Genomic DNA, 21,433 nt, shown 5'->3' with positions numbered 1-21,433 from the left:
AACTGCACTTATTGGGACATTGGTATGCGTACAGTGCAGTAGTGGAGGATATTCTTCCTACAACTTGCCAGAGTGTAAGCTACTGAGAATCAATCGTCACATTTAAATTACAAACACGAATGAGAATTAGGATGTTGGGATTATGGTGATCTGGTTAAGGGCACAGTTTTTTCATTAGGTACCATTTTAATGGAAGCAATCCAGAGAAGGTTCACTGGTATGGAGGGATTGTATGAGAGCACAGATTTAACAGATTCGAACTCTAAAAGGTCACTCGACCTAAAACATTAACTCTGATTTCTCTCCACAGATGCTGCCAGACCTGCTGAGCTTTTCCAGCAATTTGTTTCTAAATAAATGTATAGTTACTTACAGAGGTACTTGCATGAGATGAGAAGTTACAAATATTTAAATATGAAGAGGTGTTGTGTTATGCTACAGTAAAATATTTATTTATATATTGATTTCTGAACTCCATTAAACAGATGGAGCAAACTTGATGGGCTGAATGGCCTAATTTCAGTTCCTATGTCTTATGGCCTTATGGTCTAAGAAAGACTGAGGGCTGGAGAAAATCTCTAATTTCATTTCTCGCTTCCTCCTCCTCCCTATTGCCTGTGAATGCAGGACGGACAGTAATCCTCAGTGTTTCCCTACATCCCTCCTGGACTGAAGACTTCCTGAAACCAGGAAGTGGGTGATCCAGCAAGTCTGCTGGAATAATGTAACACAAACTCATTCACGAGTCTTAGACCTACAAGACACAGCATTTTATTTGGCTGTTGTAAATTGTTGGTAATGTCTTACTGTTCTTTTCATATATGTGTGGTCACAAGGCTGGAGGCTTTCCTCTGAGCTGGCAGCTGAAGGATGTAAAATTTTAGCTGCTGTTTGACGGATGGAGTAAACATCCGCCTGTGGCTATTTCCTCTCTGATACCACTCCAAGACACTTCCTATCATTTTAAAAAGAAAAGCAGAGGATCTCTTGATAGTATCACATACACCAGACCATAGCGAGACTCTGCTGTTTTGTGTGTGTGTCTGTTGAGTAAGACATTTCCCAGTCTTGGTCAAGCATAACATGTTCATTTTCACTTTCTGACTCCAGGACCCAATTACAGGGAGGCACCCAATCTGTTTCCGCCATAGGTTCATATTATAGAGTTTGGAATGCAGCTTCAGTGAGTTGCTGCCTGCTTCCCTAGTTGCAGATGCAGTTTTCTGATATAGCTTTCTACTCACTGCTAAAATATAAACTCAAAGAGGAATCATCTTAGAGAGCTGTTCTGCCAGAGATCTGGACACAGAGTAGATAATAGCTAGTATCTTACAGGCTAGAAATTACAGTATTGACGTTGTTCTGCAAATCTCTAACATGTTTAGGTCAAGCATATATCCATCTTCTTTCCAAGGAGATATTTAACCTGCTTAAAATAAATGGTTTCATATTTTCATTGAGGACAGCGTAGAAATTGATACAAGTGTCTGTGTTTAAATATATCTGTCTTTACTTATACACACAAACAAGTTAATTTCATTAGAAATAAAAACCAGAACTCATGAAAAACAGGTCACCGATTACCATTTTAAGCTATTACATAGCGGCACATTTACCTCTAGAAAGTTAAAGCCAAATATAGTCTTCAGGTGGAACGATGTTAAAGAATGGTAGATATTTGAATCAAGGCTTGCTATACCATGTAGCCCTCATTTTAACATCATACAGACTATCTTTATTTTTGTGTTGTTATTGATTAAGTGGCAATAGTTTTCAGGCATTGCAAAGCAGTGAAGTATGTCTACATCACAAACTTAAAGAGGTGAGAAATGTTATGGTATAGATTCTAAACCACATAAACAACCTACCTTAAAAATACTTCCCTGACATCACAACATGTCACATTCTAGTATAAGGGTACTTCAATCACTCCTGCAGTGACATGAAGTCAGTGCAGTGTGTTCAGTCAGACAGTTATATGTCCGTAATGCAGTACCAGCAGTAAGCACTGAACTCAAACTACATTGGTAATTCTTTAATATTGTACCTGTATAAATAATTAGTGCTACAAGTAAACTTCAAAACATCTGATTCAACAAGAACTCAACTTTCTGTGGTATATGTTACACAGGCTACCATAGAAAGCCATAAATCACATCAGGAGACACAATAATTAGGTGCGATATTATAGCTATTGGTGGTATACATTGTCAAGTTTGCATAATAAACTTATGAATTTCAAAATTAAAATGAAAGTAGAATACAATATGACATCATGATGTAAAACTTTGCAAATAAGTTTGCACAGACATAAGATTGACCGTGGACTTCTCCACTCTATTACTTGTCAAACTTCCAATCATATTTTGCAGATTCAGTTTCTTTTGTTAATTATCTTATCAGTGTTGTGCATAGATGACTCAGTTTTACATGTATATCTACTTATAAGCTGACAAATGAAGCTAATGATAGCTAATGCTTGAATTTACTCTAATCATTAGATTCAGGTGATAAAAGACAGATTGTGAAAAGATTCTTGAGAAAAAAAGCATTGGAGTGTCTTAGGGAAGGAATTCTGTAGCTAATGATTTAGAAGACTCAAGGAAGAACTGTGAATGGTGGGGGAAAAAGAGTGGAAATTTGTTTTCATTTATTCAAAGCACGTGTGAATTGCTGGCCAGGTCAACACTTATTGCCCATCCCTAAATTCCCAGGAGAAGATGGTTGAGCTGCTATCTTAAATGCTTCAGTTCTTCTAGTGTAGGTGCACCCCCAGTGCTGTTAGGGAGCGAGTTCCAGGATTTTGACTCAATGCATAGTGGCCAGATATGGAGGAATGCAAAATTTGTGTGTGGTTGTAGAGTGGGTGGTAGTTGCAGAGATAGGAAAGACATAGAGGGAGTTGAACATAAATATCTTGATTTTAAATTTTTTATTTTTATAAATCAGAAGACATACGTTAGGTGAGCAAATGTTTTACAAACAGGGGCAATGTGGATTGGCATATGGACAGATGTTTTGAGTAATCTCCAGTTTATGGATGCTGGAAAGGTGGTGGCATAATAGTAATGCTACTGGACTATTAATCCTCATGCTCCGGACATATGGAAGTTAATGGAATTTAAATTCACTGAAAACAAAACTGGAATACGAAGTTAGTCCAGTGATACTGTCCGTGAAACTATCATGGATTGTTGTAAAATCCCAATGGATTCATGGATATTCAACTGGGCGTGCTGACTGTGGTTTGTCAGGGCAATACCCTGAGAAATTAGCCAATGAAAGGCTAACACTATTGAACTCAACAAAATCGGTGAGAGCCATTTTCTGATTCATTTCTCAGAGAATTCCTAGCCTGGTTGAAAATTTAAACAAAAGCTGGCAGTTAATTCTGAATCAGCATTAATTGATTTATTTTCCATTACAATATTTTTACCAGTCCGAGTCCACTTGCCAGTCAATCAGTATTATCCTTTCATATCATATAAATTTAGGATTTCCTCTTAAATTGGTATTCTTGCAAATTATCATCTTGAATGCAAAAGACCATAAGACATAGGAGAAGAAGTAAGCCATTCGGGCGATTGTGTCTGCTCTCCCATTCAATGAGATTACGGCTGATCTGATAATCCTTAATCCCACTTTCAGCCTTATCCTCAATCATTAATTCTTTTATCTCAGCCTCGAATATGTTTAATACTCCAGCGTCTACAGTTCTCTAAAGTAAAGAATTCCGCATGCTTATTACCATCTGAGAGAAGAAATTCCTCCCTGTCTCTGGAGAGCAGGTTCATACCTCCTTGAAAGTGGATAATCAAGAAGGTGGTTTTCTTTATTGGTCAGAACATTAAAGGGGTCATGTTGCAACTGTACAGGACATTGTTTAGGCAACGTTTGGAATATTGTATGCAGTTTTGGTCTTCTTCCCATAGGAAGGATGTTATGAAACTTGAAAGAGTTGAGAAAAGATTTACAAGGATGTTGCCAAGGTTGGAGGGTTTAAGCTAAAGGGAGAAGCTGAATAGACTTGAGCTGTTTTCCCTAGAGCATCAGAGGCTGAGGAGTGACCTTTATAGAGGCTTATAAAATCATGAGGAGCATAGATAGGGTAAATAGACAAGGTCTTTTCCCTGAGGTTGGGGGAGTCCAGAACTAGAGGGTATAGGTATAAGGTGAGGAAAGACTTAAGAAAAGGATGTAAGGGGCAACTTTTTATGCAGAGGGTGGTGCAAGCTGCCAGAGGAAGTGGTGGAGACTGGTACAATTACAACATTTAAAAGGCAACTGGATGGGTATATGAATAGGAAAGGTTTGGAGGGGTATGGGCCAAGTACTGGCAAATGGGACTAGATTAGTTTAGGATATCTGGGTAGCATGGACAAGTTGGACTGAAGGGGCTTTTTCCATTCTGTAAATCTCTATTACTTTAAATGGGCACCACTTACTCTGAGATTGTGCCCTCTGGTCCTAGACGTTCTCACAAGGGGAAGCAACTTTTCCGTATTTACCCTGTCAAACTTCTTAATAATTTTATACATTTCAATAAGATCTCCTTTCATTCTTCTCAACTTCAATGAATGAAGGCCCAAGCCTACTCAACCTCGCCTCATGAGAAACTCCCTCTATACCTTGACTCAAACTAGTGAACCTTCTCTGGATTCCTCAAATATCTCCCCTTAGATAAGGGGCCCAAAATTGTTCACAGTATTCTCGGTGTGCTCTCATTAGTATCTTGTATAGTTTTAGCAAGACCGCCCTGTTTGTATACTCTATTCCCTTTGAACTAACAGCCAACAGTCCATTTTCCTTCCCCGTTACCTTTGGAACCTATATGCTAGCTTTTTGTGATTCATGCACCAGGACTCCCAAATCGCTCTTTGCTGCAGCCTTTCTCCATTAACATAATTTTCAACTCTTCTATTTTCCTGCCAAAGTGCATAACCTCACATTTCCCCATATTGTATTACATCCACCAATTTTTCACCAACTCACTTACTTGTCAATAACCCTGTGTTCTATTGTTGTGTTATTTTGATGATGATATATTCACTTCTGTCATCTCAGTAATTGGTATATATTGTCAACAATTGTAGTCCTAGCACTGATCCTTGTGGCACTCCACTAGTTACAAGTTGCCATCTTGAAAATGCTCCCTTTATCCCAACTTTCAGACTTTATTAATTAGCCAATCCTCTATCCAATGTAATGCAGCAACCCAACAGCAAGGGTTCTTATCTAATGAAACAGTCTAATGTGTCGTCCCGTATTGAATGCCCTCACAAAACCACTTTGACAAAATTAATTCTTTTTTAGCAATATTCATTTATTAATGGGTACATTTAAGAAAAGAGTCATTGGTCAAATAATAGGCAAACTTCACCACCATGACGTATTACCTATGAAATGGCATGTGCTAAAATCTTTTTTTGTAGTTCATCAAGCAAACTAATTGTATTTGGACCATTAAAAATTTGATATTTTGTTTTGCATTTTCAATGCCATAGGACAATGATTGCTTTTTTAATGTAGTTTCTACCAAATGATTTGGTAAAGCAGCAAGTTACAAATCTCAAATTTTGAGACTTTCACTCTCACTCTGAGACCCTCTTTAAAACCCAACTCATGGAAACTTTCACTCACCTCCCCCATTTCATTCTTTAACTCAGAATTCTACTTTTCATTATACCACGATGGTATGTTTCACTGTCAAGTGCTGTTTGATGTAAATGTTTGTGCTTACTAAATGCAGAATATAATTTCAAAGATTACATGGAATACTCAGCTCAGAAATGGGCTAATTAGTCTAACTGGCAAGTGTTTATACACATCTCAAGCTTCCTCCTGTTCATTAAACTCTATCAAAACCTTGCTCCCATTTCTCTCATGTATTAATCCAGCCTGTTCTTGAAAGCATCAACATTATTCATCAGAGCTACCTCCTATGGTTACAAGTTGCACTTTCTCACCACATGGCTAGCTAAAACTGTATTTCTTTTCTGAATTCCCTGGCTTATTTCTTAGTGACTATATTTTACTGATGTCATCTAATTTTGGACTTACCCCAAAATAACAGAGCAGTGTCAGTTGTAAAAATATTAAGAAGGTTTGTGACTTAGTGTCCTAGAATACCCAAATCACCTTAAACCTGGAAATGATCATTAACCTGGAGAATGATGAGACAGAATAGACCAATCAACCCAATGGAGATGGCTCTACCATTCAGAAAGCAATTTCCAATTTCTTCTTTATATTCCATATCCCTTCCTAAAGTATGTGTCATCTGTTCAGGCACCTCAATTAATTCAAGATTAATAGCAATTTGTTCCACATTATTTTCAATTAAACCTTAAGCAACCTTGTCCTGATTTTAAGTGAATTTTGTTTGGGAAATGGTGGCTTAGTGGTAATGTCGCTAGACTAGTAATCCAAAAGGCCACCTAATGATCTGGGGATGAGTGTTCAAATTCCATCACAGGAAGGGGAATTAAAATTCAATTAATTAAAGTATTCTGCAATTGAAAGTTTGTCTCATAAATTGTAGCCATGAACCTATTATGGATTTTCATAAGAAGCCATCCAGTTTACTGATAGAAAGCCTTTATTGTCACATGCACTCAAATGAGTGCACTGAAAAGTTTGTAATGTCACCTTTTAGTGCCACTTTAGGTAGAGAGTACCTAGATACAGATCCTTTAAGTGTTTCACAGAATTGCAATAGTAAAAAAGATTTTTCCTTTAAGAAAGATTATCAGCCATCCATGTGACTCCAGACCCTTAGCAAAATGGTTGACTCTTAATTGCTGTCAAGGATAATTAGGAATTGGCAACAAACACTGGCCTTGCATCACATAAATGAATAAAATGGATGTGCCCTTGTCCTAGTTTCCCCACAGGTTCACTCCCTGTATTTGCTGTCAATTTCCTTTATTTATTTAAACATCTCAGTCAGAACACACTTTACCTCCTCTACTCTGGGAAATGCAAGCTAAGTTAGCCCAGTCTCATGTAATATCTAAATAAATTTATCTTGGATATCATCACCAGACTCCTAGCAAGGCAGGAATATACTTCCAGGTGCTTTTCTCTGTTAGCTGGAACAGGCTTTGGGAAATCCAGTAGTTATAAGTGTTGCTATATTAATGCAAGCTTTTTTTAAATTAAGTAAGCAGAATACTGCAGACCTTGCAACTATGAGCTATCTGGCAGCTTCCAGTCTGTTCTTATAAATAAAGTGTGTTACTGCGTACCTTATTGCATTAAACTGCTCATCATCACTTCAGATGTGGTTATATACACTATTAACCCCTTCACCTGTGCAACATTGAGTCATATGCAAATTGAACTGAAGGGATGAAATCTTTTCCTCTGTGCTGGTAGTTCTAACTGAAATAAGTTTGAGAAGTGAATCTCAAAAAGACTGAAACAATGATAAGGAAAGTGCCTTTCTAAACTTGAGTCCAGATACATTGAGATAAAACTTGGAAGATTTGTAAACTGTGAGGAGAACTGTGTGGAACTCTGATAGAACATCAACACAGTTGGTGTAGTGGGCAAATATGTGGAGGATGAGTTTCAATGCAGAGATGTGTGAGGTGTTGTAGAAGAACACTGATAGGCAATATAAAATAGGGGTCCAATTTTAAGTGGGGTGCAGGGGCAAAGGGTTTTGTGGGTAGATGTGCACAGATCATTGAAAGTGTCAAGATTGGTGGAGAGAGCAGTAAGTAAAGCATATGATATACTCAGCTTTATAAATAGGGACATCATGCAAGAAGGTGACATTGAACTTGATTAAGACTTATATAATTATAAGACCTCAGTTGGAGTATTGTGTACCGCTGTGGGTGTCACATTGTAGGAAAGATGCATATGCATTGGAGAGAGTGCAAAAGTGGTTTATAAGGATGGCGCCAGGGATGAGAAATTTCAGTTGTAATGATGGACTGAAGAAGTTGAGACTGTTCTCTTTACAGAGAAGAAAGCTGAGAGGAGATATGATAAAGATTTTCAAAACCATGTTTGGGCTAGATAGAATGGAAAAGGGAGAAACCATTCCTGCTTGGGAAAAGGAGAGCACATGAATTTAAAGTAATTTTCAAAAGAAGCAAAGGTGATACATGGAAAACGTCTTCACTCATATGCATTGCCTGGAACAGTGATGGAGACTGATTTAAATGAGGCATTTAAAATGGTTTGGGGCAATATTTGTATAAACATAATATGTGGAAAAAAGCAGGAGCTTGGCATGAGGTAATGATGCTTGTTTGAACAGCCAGTGCAGGTATGATGGGCCAAATGGCCACCCCCTGATTCTGTGAACACAAAGATTTACTCTACAAATGACCTGTCTAGTAATAAGTACAAAAAACACTAATATGTTGTCTTTTAAAGAGTGAAATAAACCCCATAGTTTGAATCAATTGAATTGTAATAAGGCTACATGATATGATTAGATATGAAGAAGTTTTTGGTATCGTTGTTGGGTAATACTTATTTTAAAACTTATCCTTAATATTTTGCTGCTTTCTCTTCAGATTGTCAGAAATTGTGACGACGCTCAGTAAGGAAAATATCGAGGAGCATGTGAAGGCCCTGAAGTTGGAGATAGACTTTAGAACTGAGGAAGATGATGTTAATTTTCCTTTTATTTTCTACCAGTTCCGGTAAACCAAAGGGTACTGGGACTTCCTTCCGTGTACCTCTCACCCAGCCACTTGTACTTGTTCTGGATGTAGGTTTGCTCGCTGAGCTGGAAGGTTCATTTCAATGAACCTTCCAGCTCAGCGAGCAAACCTACATCCAGAACCTCAACCTGAACTATAAATCTTCTCAAAACTCACTTGTACTTGTTTCCATCACTAATGGTCCAATATTTTTGAATACTATTGTTTTGCTTAGCTTTCCCAAAATGTAGCTAATGATCCGCTGAAGCACCACATATATCAGTTTAAATTTCCACAGTTACGTGTGGACATTTTAATTATCATTGAATGGTGATGAGATCAAGCAGAAAATCTAGGCTGCACTGTCATTTCATTCCAGATTCTAGTTTTGAACCTAACCCGAACTCGTGGTGAATATGTCCCCCGTTTCTTTCTTTCAGTTCACTGTAAAGACCCTAATTGACATGAATTGGGACATCCGCATTGCCATTCTGTAGTTGTCTCAATCACACAAAACTGGCTCATAATTCAATAATCAGTGGCACTAAATTGTCAGTCTCATTCAGACCATTTTACATTGCCACCCATTGCTTATAGTGTGGGAAACGGAGGTTCCATGTAGTAATGCAAGATATTCATCCACAGTGGATGACTGGCAGCAGACAAATTTTATCTGGATCGGAGTCCTATTGAAAAGCACTTCAGAGTGGAGGCCAGTTATAAACGTGAGCAATTCCTCAGACCTTTCACCAAATGAGCCTGTAAATTAAAATACTTTTAAAATGAAAGATCAATAAACATAATGCTATTGACTAAAGATTCCAACCAGCAGTTCAAACTTGGAAATAATAACCACATTAATTTTGGCAGCATAATTAACAACAAGTAATGACAAAAGGTAAAGGTGATTAGGTGGAGGAAAACAACACCAGAGAAATCATGTCCACTCTGGGTAGGTTGGGATCTTGTGGTTGCTTTCAGAAAAAGAATTTTGACACTTACCTAATGGATTTCAAAATCACAAACCCAACAGAGATCAGGCAGCCTCACTCTGAATGATGCACCAGTGGAAGGCCTCATCATACATAATGTAACCTGAAATTGTTAAACCTCCCAATGTTGTAACAAGTATCAGAAAGTAAATTAGCAATATATTAATTCCAGTTTAATTTTCACAATTTGTTGAAGCAAACAGCTTCAGTTACAAATAATATTTTGCTCTGTTCTCTCCTGTATTACTTTAATCCTGCTTTTCGGTGTGCCTCACATTGTTTTGTTTTGACTGCAATAACTGGTTGAAGCTGCTCCCAAGCATCAGTTAATCCAGTCCTTGAGTCGAGGACTAATTTGAGTTCCTCAGGCTCTGCCAAATCTCCTTGGGTGACAAGAGACCAGCTATGGGTGAAAAGCACTTTGATTTTACTCTGCTAACTTTTCCTGTGGGTTTGTATTAGGAGCCTCAGCATCTGCTACAGGCGATTATAGTGATGGAGAGCACACAGTGTAGCCACAATAAACACAATGCCGAGAATAGCCCCTTTCATTTATGGTCACCTTGCTCTACACAAATTCATCACATTTTCCAAAGAGGAGGAACACATTGTGAGAGCTGTATAATTTTAGAAATGAACATTTGAAATGTGATAGGCTTTTGAATAGGATCTGCTTTTAGGTAGGTCACCTAATGTACTTAACTCTTACAATGCAGAATTAAAACAGCAATGCAATGATTAATATGATTCCTCTGGATTAAGTATATAGCTGGCTTCAACCCTTTTTGAATTCATCTCATTTTGTTTCTTGATGTAGAGACACTCCCATTTGTAAAGTAATTTTTATATTGATAAAGAACGTATATTTTGCTGCTTGCTTAACAACAACATTGAAACCACCCCACATTCAAAGGAAAAAAAGCATTTTAATATCCATTTCCCCTTTGATTTCTGCATGTTTTCTTCACAATCACCAAGGCTGTGAGAACTTTGCGTTAATTGAGACAACTGTGTTTAGTAATAGATGCTAACTGTTTGTAAAGTGAGGGTCAATTCTGGTTGAGTTTGACTGTGGTTCTGCTTTGAATCAAACTAAAGTGTAAAACTGAACAGAGGGCACACACCAGAAAATGCTAATGAAGACAAATAACTTAGCGTGCTGTGGAAAGGATTACACACATTTATATAATTGTAGTGATTACCTATCCTGGAATTTGAAGCCAAATAAAATTTGTCGAACAAAACTATTGAAGAATTGTTTATTTTCAGGCATTGTATAAAATATAAAAATGTACACAAACTACATGGCTATAAACATTTTGGCTTATATCAAAAAGTGATACAAAAAAAAAGGGAGATTAATGTACGCTTTGTGTTGGAAGCACAAGAGTCAGTGTTCATTTTGTTTAATCTATACATAACTAATTGTGTCCTTGCAAATAATTGGTTTCCTACTTCTGCTTTTCATCAAAGCAATAAATTTATCAAAGTCTGTTGTTGATGCTTCATGCGTCTGGGGTAGGTTAGAGTGAGAACGATGCAGATAAGAAAGCTTTGGCATGTAATTACCCAAATTTGTCGGACAGGAGAGTCTCTTTGATTGCAAATGTGCGTGGCTGTTGTCTCTGTTGCTTTGGTGCTTTGGATCTGTACTCTTTGACCTGTCAGATCGCGAGATGTTGGCCAGTTTACGCCTCACATTTCCAGAGATGTTCAGGATGAACTCGTGAGGCTTCCCCAACCATCTGCCAGAGTGATCCTTTGCCTTTGGTTCCGTCATCTCATCAGCCTCCTCTGGAAGGTCCATCCAGTTTTCGACCAGATCTGCAAAACAGTTATCCCCCAGTACAAGGGGCTGCCTATTCCTGCTTTGGGAGAGCAAATTGACTGTCCAGTCATTTGGATCTGTATAATCGAAAATCTTCCAGGAGCATTGTTCTGAATAAACATCAGAAGTCGATTTAGGTCTTATTTTTTTGTTTGGTCCCAAGCCAATCTTATTTCTCAAGATCCCAGCACTGGGAAGTCTATTCTCCCTCAAACATGGTGAGCTTCCTACTCGTGCTGCCTTTGTCAATGTGGGCCCAGATGCTTCGGAATAGCCTGAGTCAAACTCTAAGCTTCTGTCACTGCTGGGTGATGCAAATACTGATGGGCTGCCTTCCTCCTCACTTCTCGGAGATGCCAGGCAACAAGCTGAGTCATACGTGTCCGATTCAGAAACATCAGAAGTAAAACTATGTGAGCTCCTTCCCTTGGCAGGGGCCAGTGGTACTGCCTCCTCCTCCTTCAGGCTCAGGGTGCTGATGTTGTGAATTTGCTTCAGGTCCTGCAATGCCTGCATCATACATTGCATTTGATCTCGAAGACAAGCCCCTGCCTCCTTCATATTTATCTGGTTAAAGACAAAATCCAAGAAGACAATGAGAAATTCAATTTGATTATAGGTAATTATTTTTTTCCAATATAACTTAGGACTAATTTGCTAAAAAGTCTTTTTACTCATTTCAATTTGAGAGCGTGAATTATGTGCCTATGAATGTGAATACTTAGATAATATGACTGTGTAAATGGTCAGGTGTTCCTTATATGGATGCGTAAATGTATATCTTTGTATGCATACATCACACACACACACACACACAAAATCATACTTATATGTACCTTTCTCACGTGGGTCTAAATCTGTATATCCTGGATCAGTGGTGCTGGAAGAGCACAGCAATTCAGGCAGCATCCGACGAGCAGCAAAATCGACATTTCAGGCAAAAGCCCTTCATCAGGAAAAAAAACTCCTATTCCTGATGAAGGGGTTTTGCCCGAAACGTCGATTTTGCTGCTCGTCGGATGCTGCCTGAATTGCTGTGCTCTTCCAGCACCACTGATCCAGAATCTGGTTTCCAGCATCTGCAGTCATTGTTTTTACCTTTTAAATCTGTATATGTCCATACGTACCATGTGGCTTCATGTTCTGTGTATAAGCTACAATAGTAATGAAGAATTTCAAGTGGGTGTTTAGAATTCCTTTTAAGAATATGGAACTCGCTACCAAATACTAGGAATGTATTTTAAGGGACTTGACAAGTATGTGGACGAAGAGGAGAATAGAAGGTGATATGACTTTGAGGGAAGATGGAAGGAGGCTCTACTGGAGCATAGACACTGGGAAGGGTCATATGGTCTGTTTGTGCTGTATATCCCACATAATCATGTGCTTTCTCATCTGTGCACAAAGGGTGATACAAGTTTGTAATATCCCCACATAAAGAAGTCAATAGCAAATACAAAGAACAAGAAACTTTACAGCCCAGGAACAAGCCAGTCGGCCCTCCAAGCCTGAGCCGATCCAAATGTACTGTCTAAACCTGTCGGTCAATTCCTAAGCATCTATATCCCTCTGCTCCCCACCTACTCATGCATCTGTCCAGACCCATCTTAAAATGAATCTACCGTGCCTGCCTCTACCACCTCTGCTGGCAACGCATTCCAAATGCGTGTGTGAAGTACTTACCACGTGTATCCCCCTTAAACATTCCACCTCTCACTTTGAAAGCATGACCTCATTATTGAATAATAATTTCAAATCTGAGATGGATAGAATTTTGCGAGACAATTGTATAAAAAGATATGGAAGCAAGGAAGGTTGATGGAGCCAAGATTCAGATTTCAGTGAACAAGCTTGAGGGGCTGAATGGCCCATCCATCTTCCACTATATACTTGGGTCAGTTGGTTGCCCTGTTTCTCTCCCATAAAGTGGAGGTGCCTTCCAATCCACTAAAACCCACAATAATTCCATTACTGATTCATGGATATATGGATATCTATTTAGCCCCAAGACTTCATTATGTCCTGCAGTATGCTTTGTGAAGCCAGCATTATTTATAATCTCTGAACATATGTTCTCCCTCCCGTTGCCTCAGCTCGGCATCTAGGGCAGGCACATGTTGAGATGTACAACATATGTTGTTCCTATGAGACTCCCCAAGATGGTTTTCATTCCTTTAGATTCTTGCAATATATATTTTGAAATGGAGGTCTTGAACATATCCTTGAGGCTTCTATCACACACACAACACCGATTAATAAATATAGGATTTGCCTATAAAGTAAATGAAAAGTTTTTCTGGGTCTGTAGCTGCTCCGCATTTCATTTTTTTAATCGTTTCCGACTTCAATAAAAATCAGAGTTAACTTCCTGCAGAGTAACACTATTTAGTGTAAAGCTTGAACCTCCTTTGCAGTCTGAGGACACGAGGGAAATTGACACGAGGGAATTTCATTGCTGAGGGCTTAAAAGTTGTCCACTCAGCACCCTCTGGTGACAAAACCGATATATACATTTTGGGGTTGGACTGGACCATTTGCAAGGTCCCAGGTTGCATCCCTGGTCAATTGACTTCAGGACACGACGCCACTTGGTCCATCACTGCTTCCAGGTGACTTAACTCCACCTCGCCCCCGGCCCAAACCCTCAAGCTGGGAAAGGGAAAGTGAAAGGTGCAACAGGTGGAAATGAAAACCTGTACCTCCCTCCCGCCAAAACGTTACGTTTGAGCCTGGAACCCGGGGTCTTGCTGCTCTTTCCCCAACCAGCTCCGGAGTGCTTTTGCAGCTGAAGGTTGAGGTTGGACAGTCCCCAGGACTGACAGGCGCTGAAGGCAGAGCTCGGAGTGGCCCCTTTAACCGGGAGGGCTGGGTTCCCTGTGGAGGACGCAGCACCCTCGCTGTTTCTGATGAGTTAGAGATGAGTAAAAGGGTCAGGCTCTCTCACAAACATTCCATTCCAGCAGTACAGGCGCTGCGGGCAGGTACTAACATGTTCACCGTGCTTCAGGAGCACCTGGACATATTACAACTCAGCCGGCTGATTGCACGCTGCATTTCACAAAGGACTCTGCATTCTCTTCCCAAATTGTCCCCCTCTCTCTGAAGGGGGGGGGGGGGGGGGGGTTAGTTCTCTGTGTCGCTTGGACCAGATGTTCAACACAGCATCTGTCTTTACTATTCCACACCCCCACTCAACCCACAATGCTAATTATATTAAACCCTGCGCTTCTTTTATCGTGAGGGTCTGGCGTTACTAACTAGAACTACAGTCCCAGCTGGACTCAACCGGACACCCCCATAAACTTATATCATAAAACCTAAGAAAAATGTAAATAATTTCAGGTTAAGCACATTGATTCGTTTCTGAGCTCCAGAAACTGTAAAGTCTGAACATTTCTAATAATGATCAGTACAGAGAATCCAAAGCCCATGTACCATTTGAAGAAATATTTCGGGATCCAAACGCCACTGGTTTTTGTTTCGTTGCAGTGATCCAATCCCTTTCAATTTTTTTGTAAAAATTGCAACAACTGCAAGCATTCAGGGAGATTTTTTTTTAAAATAAAGCAGTCAACATAAATCGCCGCTGAAACTTTTCCAATGAACCCTCTGTTTAACTCACCATTTCTTTGCGAAGATGACAAATGAAATCATCCAGTTTTGCGTCTTGCATCACCGAACTCTGTACTGTAGCCTCCCCTCCCAGCGCTGTCCTGTCAACAATCTCCGTCTCTACATTAGAAATCGCTGTTGCTTTTTCACTCGTTTTAAATCTTGGCCATTTTTTTTTTTAAAAGAGTCCCTCTCAATTTTTTTTCTTCTGTCTTGTTGCAGATTTCAGACACACTGGCATACACATATGACTATTTCATATATACTCCTCCTTCGGAAGCTCCGCCCCAAACCCCAGCTCCCAATTTAAAAACGAGCCAGTCATGACTAGGGTCCCTCCCTCGGGAGCCAGGCGCGGGGCCAATCGCCTCTCTCTGGAATCTTAAACCAGAATATTTTACAGAGATTTACAATGTGGAAAAATTGGCACTCCACCAAGTGTCAGAGGGGGCCCATCAAAAAAAAACTCACTCCACATATGTTGCACCAAATGTTTCGACTTAATAAATAGTTATGAACTTTACTTTTACAAAAATATTCAAACATTTGAAATTCATAAAGTTCCCAAGAAGCTGCTGCAACTTTCTTTTTATAGGTGTCTCACATTTGAGAGTCTGTTTTACATCAACTGGACAAATCTGAGGAAGAAATTGTGCACAGGACCAGGGGGAAGAAGAGAGGGGGTGGCCCTATGATCAATCTGTTCCATTAGTCTGAGGGATTTTACACTGAAACATAAAATGGCTGGAAAAGCACAACAGGTCTGGCAGCATCTGTGAAGAGAAATCAGGGTTAATGTTTCAGGTCCAGTGACCTGAAACAGAAATTGCTGGAAAAACAGAATGCTGAAGAAGGGTCACTGGACCTGAAATGTTAACCCTGATTTCTCTCCACTGATGCTGCCACATCTACCTGAGTCTTTCCAACAATTTCTGGTTTCGTTTCTGATTTCCAACATCCATGGTTCTCTCGTTTTTCCTTTAGTTTTGCGTTGTACACAATATCAGGGTGAAGTCCCAAGTCCCTAGCTTGGAAATACCGGGAATAGTGTCTCACACACACATTCTGGGAAGCAAAACTTATTTCTAAAATATTTTGCAATCATTATTGTAGTTAGATGACTATAGTTAGAGAAATATATAGTTTGGAGGGCGATGGTGAAAATGGCAATTTATGTCAGAGAATGTTGGAGAAACTCAGCAGGTCTGAAAGTGTCTGTGGAGAGATCTGCCAGACCTGCTGAGTTTCTTCAGGGTCCTCTGTGTTTGTTTCAGATTTCCAACATCCGCAGTAATTTGCCTTCACATCATTCATAACTGCCCTCTCTCAGATGCAACAGACTCACTCTTCAGTCACAAACAAAAACAGAAATTGCCAGAAAAGCTCAGCAGGTCAGGCAGCATCTGTGGAGAGAAATCAGAGTTAATGTCTCAGATCTGGTGACCCTTCCTCAGAACTGATATCACAGATGCTGCCAGACCTGCTGAGCTTTTCCAACAATTTAAGTTTTTGTTTCTGGTTTCCAGCATCCGCAGTTCTTTCAGTTTTCACTCTTCAGTCACATGGTTGAAAGTATGATCGCGAAAGGAATCAACAAAGGCTTTCCTTCTATTTGTTCATGGGATGTGGATGCCTCAAACTAGACCAGCATTTGCTGTCCATCCCTAATTGCCCAGAGGGCAGTTAAGAATCAATCATATTGCTCTGAATTTGGTGTCACATGTGAGCTAGATCTGTTACGGATGGCAGAAATCCATGCTTGGAGGACAACAACCAAAAGCTGGTGACCCATTGACCTAGCTTTTTATTCCAGATTTTTTACTGAATTTATATTTAACCACCTGCTATGATGGAATTTCAACTCATGTTTTCAGAAGATTATACTAAGGTTCAACACCAACACACCACCACCTCCAATCAAGACTGAGGGCATGCCACACTGTCAGAAGTGTAGCCGTTCGAATGAGTTGTTAAACCTAGGTCCTGACTTCCCTCTCAGGTATGTTAGAAGAGCCATGCTGTCCCAGTGAGCTGCCAACATTTATTCCTCAATCAACATTACACACCAATAAAGCAGATTAACCAGTCAATTTAACATGACTGTTTGTGGGAGCTTTCTGTGCACAAATTGACTGTCACATTTCCTGCATTACAACATTCTCTCTACACTTCTAAAATACATCATAGGCTGTGAAGTATTTTGAGCAACTTGAGGTCATGGAAGGTGTTATATAAATGCAAGTCTTTCTCTCTTTTATCATTCAAGCATTCCAACACTATTCCACATCAATCAAAGCAATCCATTCAAGTTAGTACAGAATGTCACTGTAATGTACAGTGATAATTTGAACACATTATAACCAATTTAATCATCAAGGTCGATCATAATCAACGGGGAAGTTTCAGGGCAAAATGGTAACTTTAATATTGGTTGGCTATAACCCATTTCAATTTTGAAGGCTAATGTGTCCTTACTGCAGGAAGTTAAGGTTCAATTTGTATCTTAGTCAGATGAGCCTAATGGCATTATCTTCAAAGAACACACAGTTTTCACTTAGTGTTACAGCACAACGGAATAACGAGGCATCTGCACTGGACACAAATCAAATTTGTGTTCTCTCAGGCAATATTTAGGTGACCCTATGAGATGATCTGCTGAGTGAAGCAATTTCACCAGGAAGTATTACAATCCATGATGATCCCCTCAGTACCTGTCTTACCTTTGGTTCCCACCCAATGCCATTGGTTTGTGTGTACCAATTGCAAAAGACAATAAAGCAAGAGGATGCTTCTGTGAAAACAGGAGGCAGTGCCAGTGATAAAGGAAAACCCAGAGCCAGGAGGATGGGAGAAGGCAGGAAAAAGTAATCAGTGATGGTCACTGTGACAGAACGTATTTCGAAGAACTGTATGTTTACATTTATAAACATTTGCCCAAACCACAATGGGATAAGACCACTTAACTCCCTCACCTGTGTTCAACCCCTAGTCATGTCAATGTTCCCAAATCTTGACATTTGTACCCTGATAACCCCAATGGCACCCCACCTTAAGCATTCATTACCTACACTGATGTTGCACAGTGACAGAAGTGAATATAAGATGCACTGTGGCAACTCATCAATACTCCTTCCTCAACCTCTACCACCAAGAAAGAGTAGCAGACACATGGAAAGACCAGCAACTGCATATTCCCCTTCGAACCACCGCCATACTGATTTTTATATTGTTGCTTCTTCACTGTCAAAATCTAGGAACATCCCATCGAACAGTATTGTAGGTGTACTTATGCCCAATGAACTACAATCATTCCAGAAGGTGGCTCACCTTCACCTTCTTAAGGGTAATTAAGAAAGGAAAATTAATGTTGATGCAGTAGCAATGCACACATCCTGTGATATAATAATACAAAAGAAGTCCTAAAGACACATTTTCTGCTATTACCAGAAGCTAGTTTAGGTTTCCAATGCTTATCTTTTCATTACTTGTATCTTCAGAGATACCCTTAAGGAACCTGAAACTGGGTTCTACCAAGTCAAGATGGAAATGAAGTTGGTGGCTTCAGGACTCAAGTCTCAAGTCAGGGTACAGAGTTCAGTTGTACATGAGGTACTGATATGCCCTCCTAAAGTTGGTCATAGATGGAAATGTGAACAGGAAGGTTGGTCAGATAAGGGAGTTACCGCTGCAAGTGATGGTGGTGGGGACATAACTGGGACATCTCAAAAATTACCATTGAAACAGTGTCACATAACTTGGCCTGCGAGTGTGCAGTCTGCAATCACAGGAAATTAAAGTGGAAAGTAAGTTTAATGAAGATAGATAGACACAACATGACAAAAACATGTAAGAAATAGAATGACAACAACAAATCATATAGCACACTTAAGACTTGAAATATCCCATTGCACTTCATGCCTTCTGTAGGACCATTGACCAGGAGGCTTTCCCACATCATTACCTATCGGGTATCTTGGAAGGTTTAATAGGCTGACAATCGATCTGTTTAGGCACAATATGAATACGCCTTCCATGGTCAACAAGTTCTGGCATGGAACTCAAGCACAGAGCTTCTTGTCCAGATGTAGGGGGCGATGGCAACTTACATGTACCCATGTTAGTGTAAATGTCTGTGTGTAAAACGTATTAGTCTATATTCCAAATCATTACATAAATGAAACATAGGTCAAGTGTGAAGTTGAGGGAAGAATATAATTGAAACAAGACACATATTATCCAGGCGAAAGTGAATACCGCAGATGCTGGAGGTTAGAGTCAAGCATGTGGTGCTAGAGAAGCACAGCCGGTCAGGCAGCATCCAAGAAGCAGGAAAATCGACGTTTTGGGCAAAAGCCTTTCATCAGGAATGAGGCTGGGAGCCTGGGGGGAGGGAGTGGGGGGGTGGAGAGATAAATGGGAGGGGCTGGGGCTGGGCGGAAGGTAGCTGAGAGTGTCAGAGGCGGATGATGGATGGATTGGTGGATATTATCCAGTCTTCACTTGAAGGTCACATAAGGTGTCCTTGTTTTCATGTTTCTATCATAACCTCCCCCTCCCCCATCCAATGGCTACATTTACCATGAAAACTTCCTATGTAAACAGGTCACGTTGAAATTACATGTTATTGCCGGTGGTGGCGCTATTTATGAAAGTATAATTCTCACGTTTATTCTTTGTTTTGCCAGCGCATGTGATCGGAAAAGAATCCGTTCCCGTTCATGTTATAGCCACAATGGAAATGCTCTCACTTCAGGCTCTTCACCCCCCTCAAAAAAAAAGGATAAATTGGATTAGAATTCTGCATTTGTTCGAATGCCAACTGCGGTATGTTCCAGGCAGGTTGCTATTTGCCGGGACATTCTCCTTGAATTATGTTAAGGTGCTGGCTTGGTCGCGTGGTCTCAGGTAAGAGACGCGTGCGGTGGTGGAAATGTTACAACTTGAAATTCTCCAGTGACACATTTTCCGTCCTGTCTTGCCCGAAAGATACACCCACAACTCTTGAGGATTTCTGATCTGTCTGCAGCCCGGGATATTTAATACTTTTCTCATCAGTGTAGTGCCTGGGGGGGGGGGTTCGTCACCTTGTTCTAAGATCTCACACTTTTAAAAATAAAGGAAAAATGCCCCCGGGGGATTGTCTGGAGAGTCAAATTCCCGCTGTTGAATGATTTCCTCGTTAACGGAAGAACTGATATGTTAAAAGAGCGAATTTAAGCCAGTCAGCGTAAAAACAAAGCTGAACAGTTGTGAATTGACCCCGGGACAAGAGATAACATCTCAGAAAACCTCGCCCTCAAGAATGAATGCACCCAACCTCCAACTTAGACCAGCGCTGAGACGGGAGAAGATAATCTACATTATGCAATGTAGGAACACAGCTTGCTTAACTCAAGATCCAGACATAACACAAGCTAATTATTTAAAATGCAGTAAATCCCAATTCTATTTAGCGTTGCGTGTGTTACGGGTGGTGGTTACATCGACTAATTTAACACTGGCATTCAATTAAACTACCAGTTACTTCTGTCACTTTCTGTGTGGCGCCTACTCTTCGTGAGACAAAATATTTGAGAGCTTTTTAACATTTAGACTGTGTGCCCATTCCCCCTGCTGTCGAATCTGTCTCATTACAAGCTCCTTCGATATTGCAATCCAGAAAAGTTTATTGGACCTCCCCGAAATCTAATTGTTATTTTAACCATAAGGTTTATCACTGCTTCAGTACATTCATAGAGAGGAGTACCTGTATATAATATCTCACTGCTTGACGGTTTGCTCTATTCTCAGACCACCCTGTTATTTTTAATTGATGAACTACTTTCTTTGTCATATTTATTGTTGATTTGGGCTGTTAAGCCTTTTAACTGTCACAGGAGTAATTTAACGCCTTTGTTTATCCAGACGAGGTGCTTATCTAGTGACATGAAATATAATCAAAACCAGATTAAAAATCACACTGTCTGGGCAGAGTGGAATTGTGATTTAATGAGATCAGTGATGTGATCTGATTTTGTCTTGATATGCTATTGTTTTGGAATCACCAACCATGAACTGTATGTTCTCTTTGCAAGGAGCAATACTGGCTTTGGATAGCAATACACAAAGATTTAGCTCACTTTTTTCTCAATGCAGGAAATAATGAGGTGTTAAGGATAGGAAGAGGTGACCACAACAGCATTAACATAGGCGGGTAAATCATCACACCAAATATCACATGCGGCATTTTTTTAGATTCTTGTCCATGACTAGTTTTCTTCAATCCATGCTCCCCACACTCTGGACACACTTTCCTCATTCCTGAAGAAGGGCTTATGCCCGAAACTTCGATTCTCCTG

At 39.9% G+C, this 21,433-nt stretch overlaps 3 protein-coding genes across 4 annotated transcripts in view; 2 read left to right on the top strand and 1 right to left on the bottom strand.

Annotated features, from left to right (window-relative positions):
• The window catches only part of uba1 (ubiquitin-like modifier activating enzyme 1), a 276,198-nt gene extending 265,602 nt beyond the window's left edge, over window positions 1-10,596 (top strand). The window contains exon 25 of the mRNA XM_043708625.1: window positions 8,535-10,596. Within this exon, the coding sequence (XP_043564560.1) occupies window positions 8,535-8,667 (133 nt within the window). The 3' untranslated portion in view covers window positions 8,668-10,596. The remainder of the gene's footprint in view (window positions 1-8,534) is intronic.
• Window positions 10,597-10,876: 280 nt separating this feature from the next.
• inka1a (inka box actin regulator 1a) lies at window positions 10,877-15,345 on the bottom strand. The gene is made up of 2 exons (XM_043707698.1): window positions 15,106-15,345; window positions 10,877-12,050 (listed from the first exon to the last, which is right to left on the bottom strand). The coding sequence occupies exons 1-2, from the start codon at window positions 15,154-15,156 to the stop codon at window positions 11,067-11,069; spliced, it is 1,035 nt and encodes a 344-aa protein (XP_043563633.1). The 5' UTR covers window positions 15,157-15,345; the 3' UTR covers window positions 10,877-11,066.
• Window positions 15,346-19,951: 4,606 nt separating this feature from the next.
• Window positions 19,952-21,433, top strand: part of LOC122558851 (twinfilin-2) — a 151,401-nt gene continuing 149,919 nt past the window's right edge. For both annotated transcript variants that reach the window (XM_043707697.1, XM_043707695.1), the window contains exon 1: window positions 19,952-20,000. In XM_043707697.1, the coding sequence (XP_043563632.1) occupies window positions 19,967-20,000 (34 nt within the window). In that variant the 5' untranslated portion in view covers window positions 19,952-19,966. The remainder of the gene's footprint in view (window positions 20,001-21,433) is intronic.

The sequence above is a fragment of the Chiloscyllium plagiosum genome, chromosome 18, assembly GCF_004010195.1.
Source record: "Chiloscyllium plagiosum isolate BGI_BamShark_2017 chromosome 18, ASM401019v2, whole genome shotgun sequence".
Taxonomy (NCBI): Eukaryota; Metazoa; Chordata; class Chondrichthyes; order Orectolobiformes; family Hemiscylliidae; genus Chiloscyllium; species Chiloscyllium plagiosum.
This window is presented reverse-complemented; position numbering and strand designations above follow the sequence as displayed.

Bases quoted from the DNA above. Each gene is read 5' to 3' on its own strand.
- inka1a (XM_043707698.1), bottom strand. From the start codon at position 15,156: ATGCAAGACGCAAAACTGGATGATTTCATTTGTCATCTTCGCAAAGAA. The intron at 12,051-15,105 runs GTGAGTTAAACA...GTCTTTAACCAG, and splicing joins GTCATCTTCGCAAAGAAATG to ATAAATATGAAGGAGGCAGG.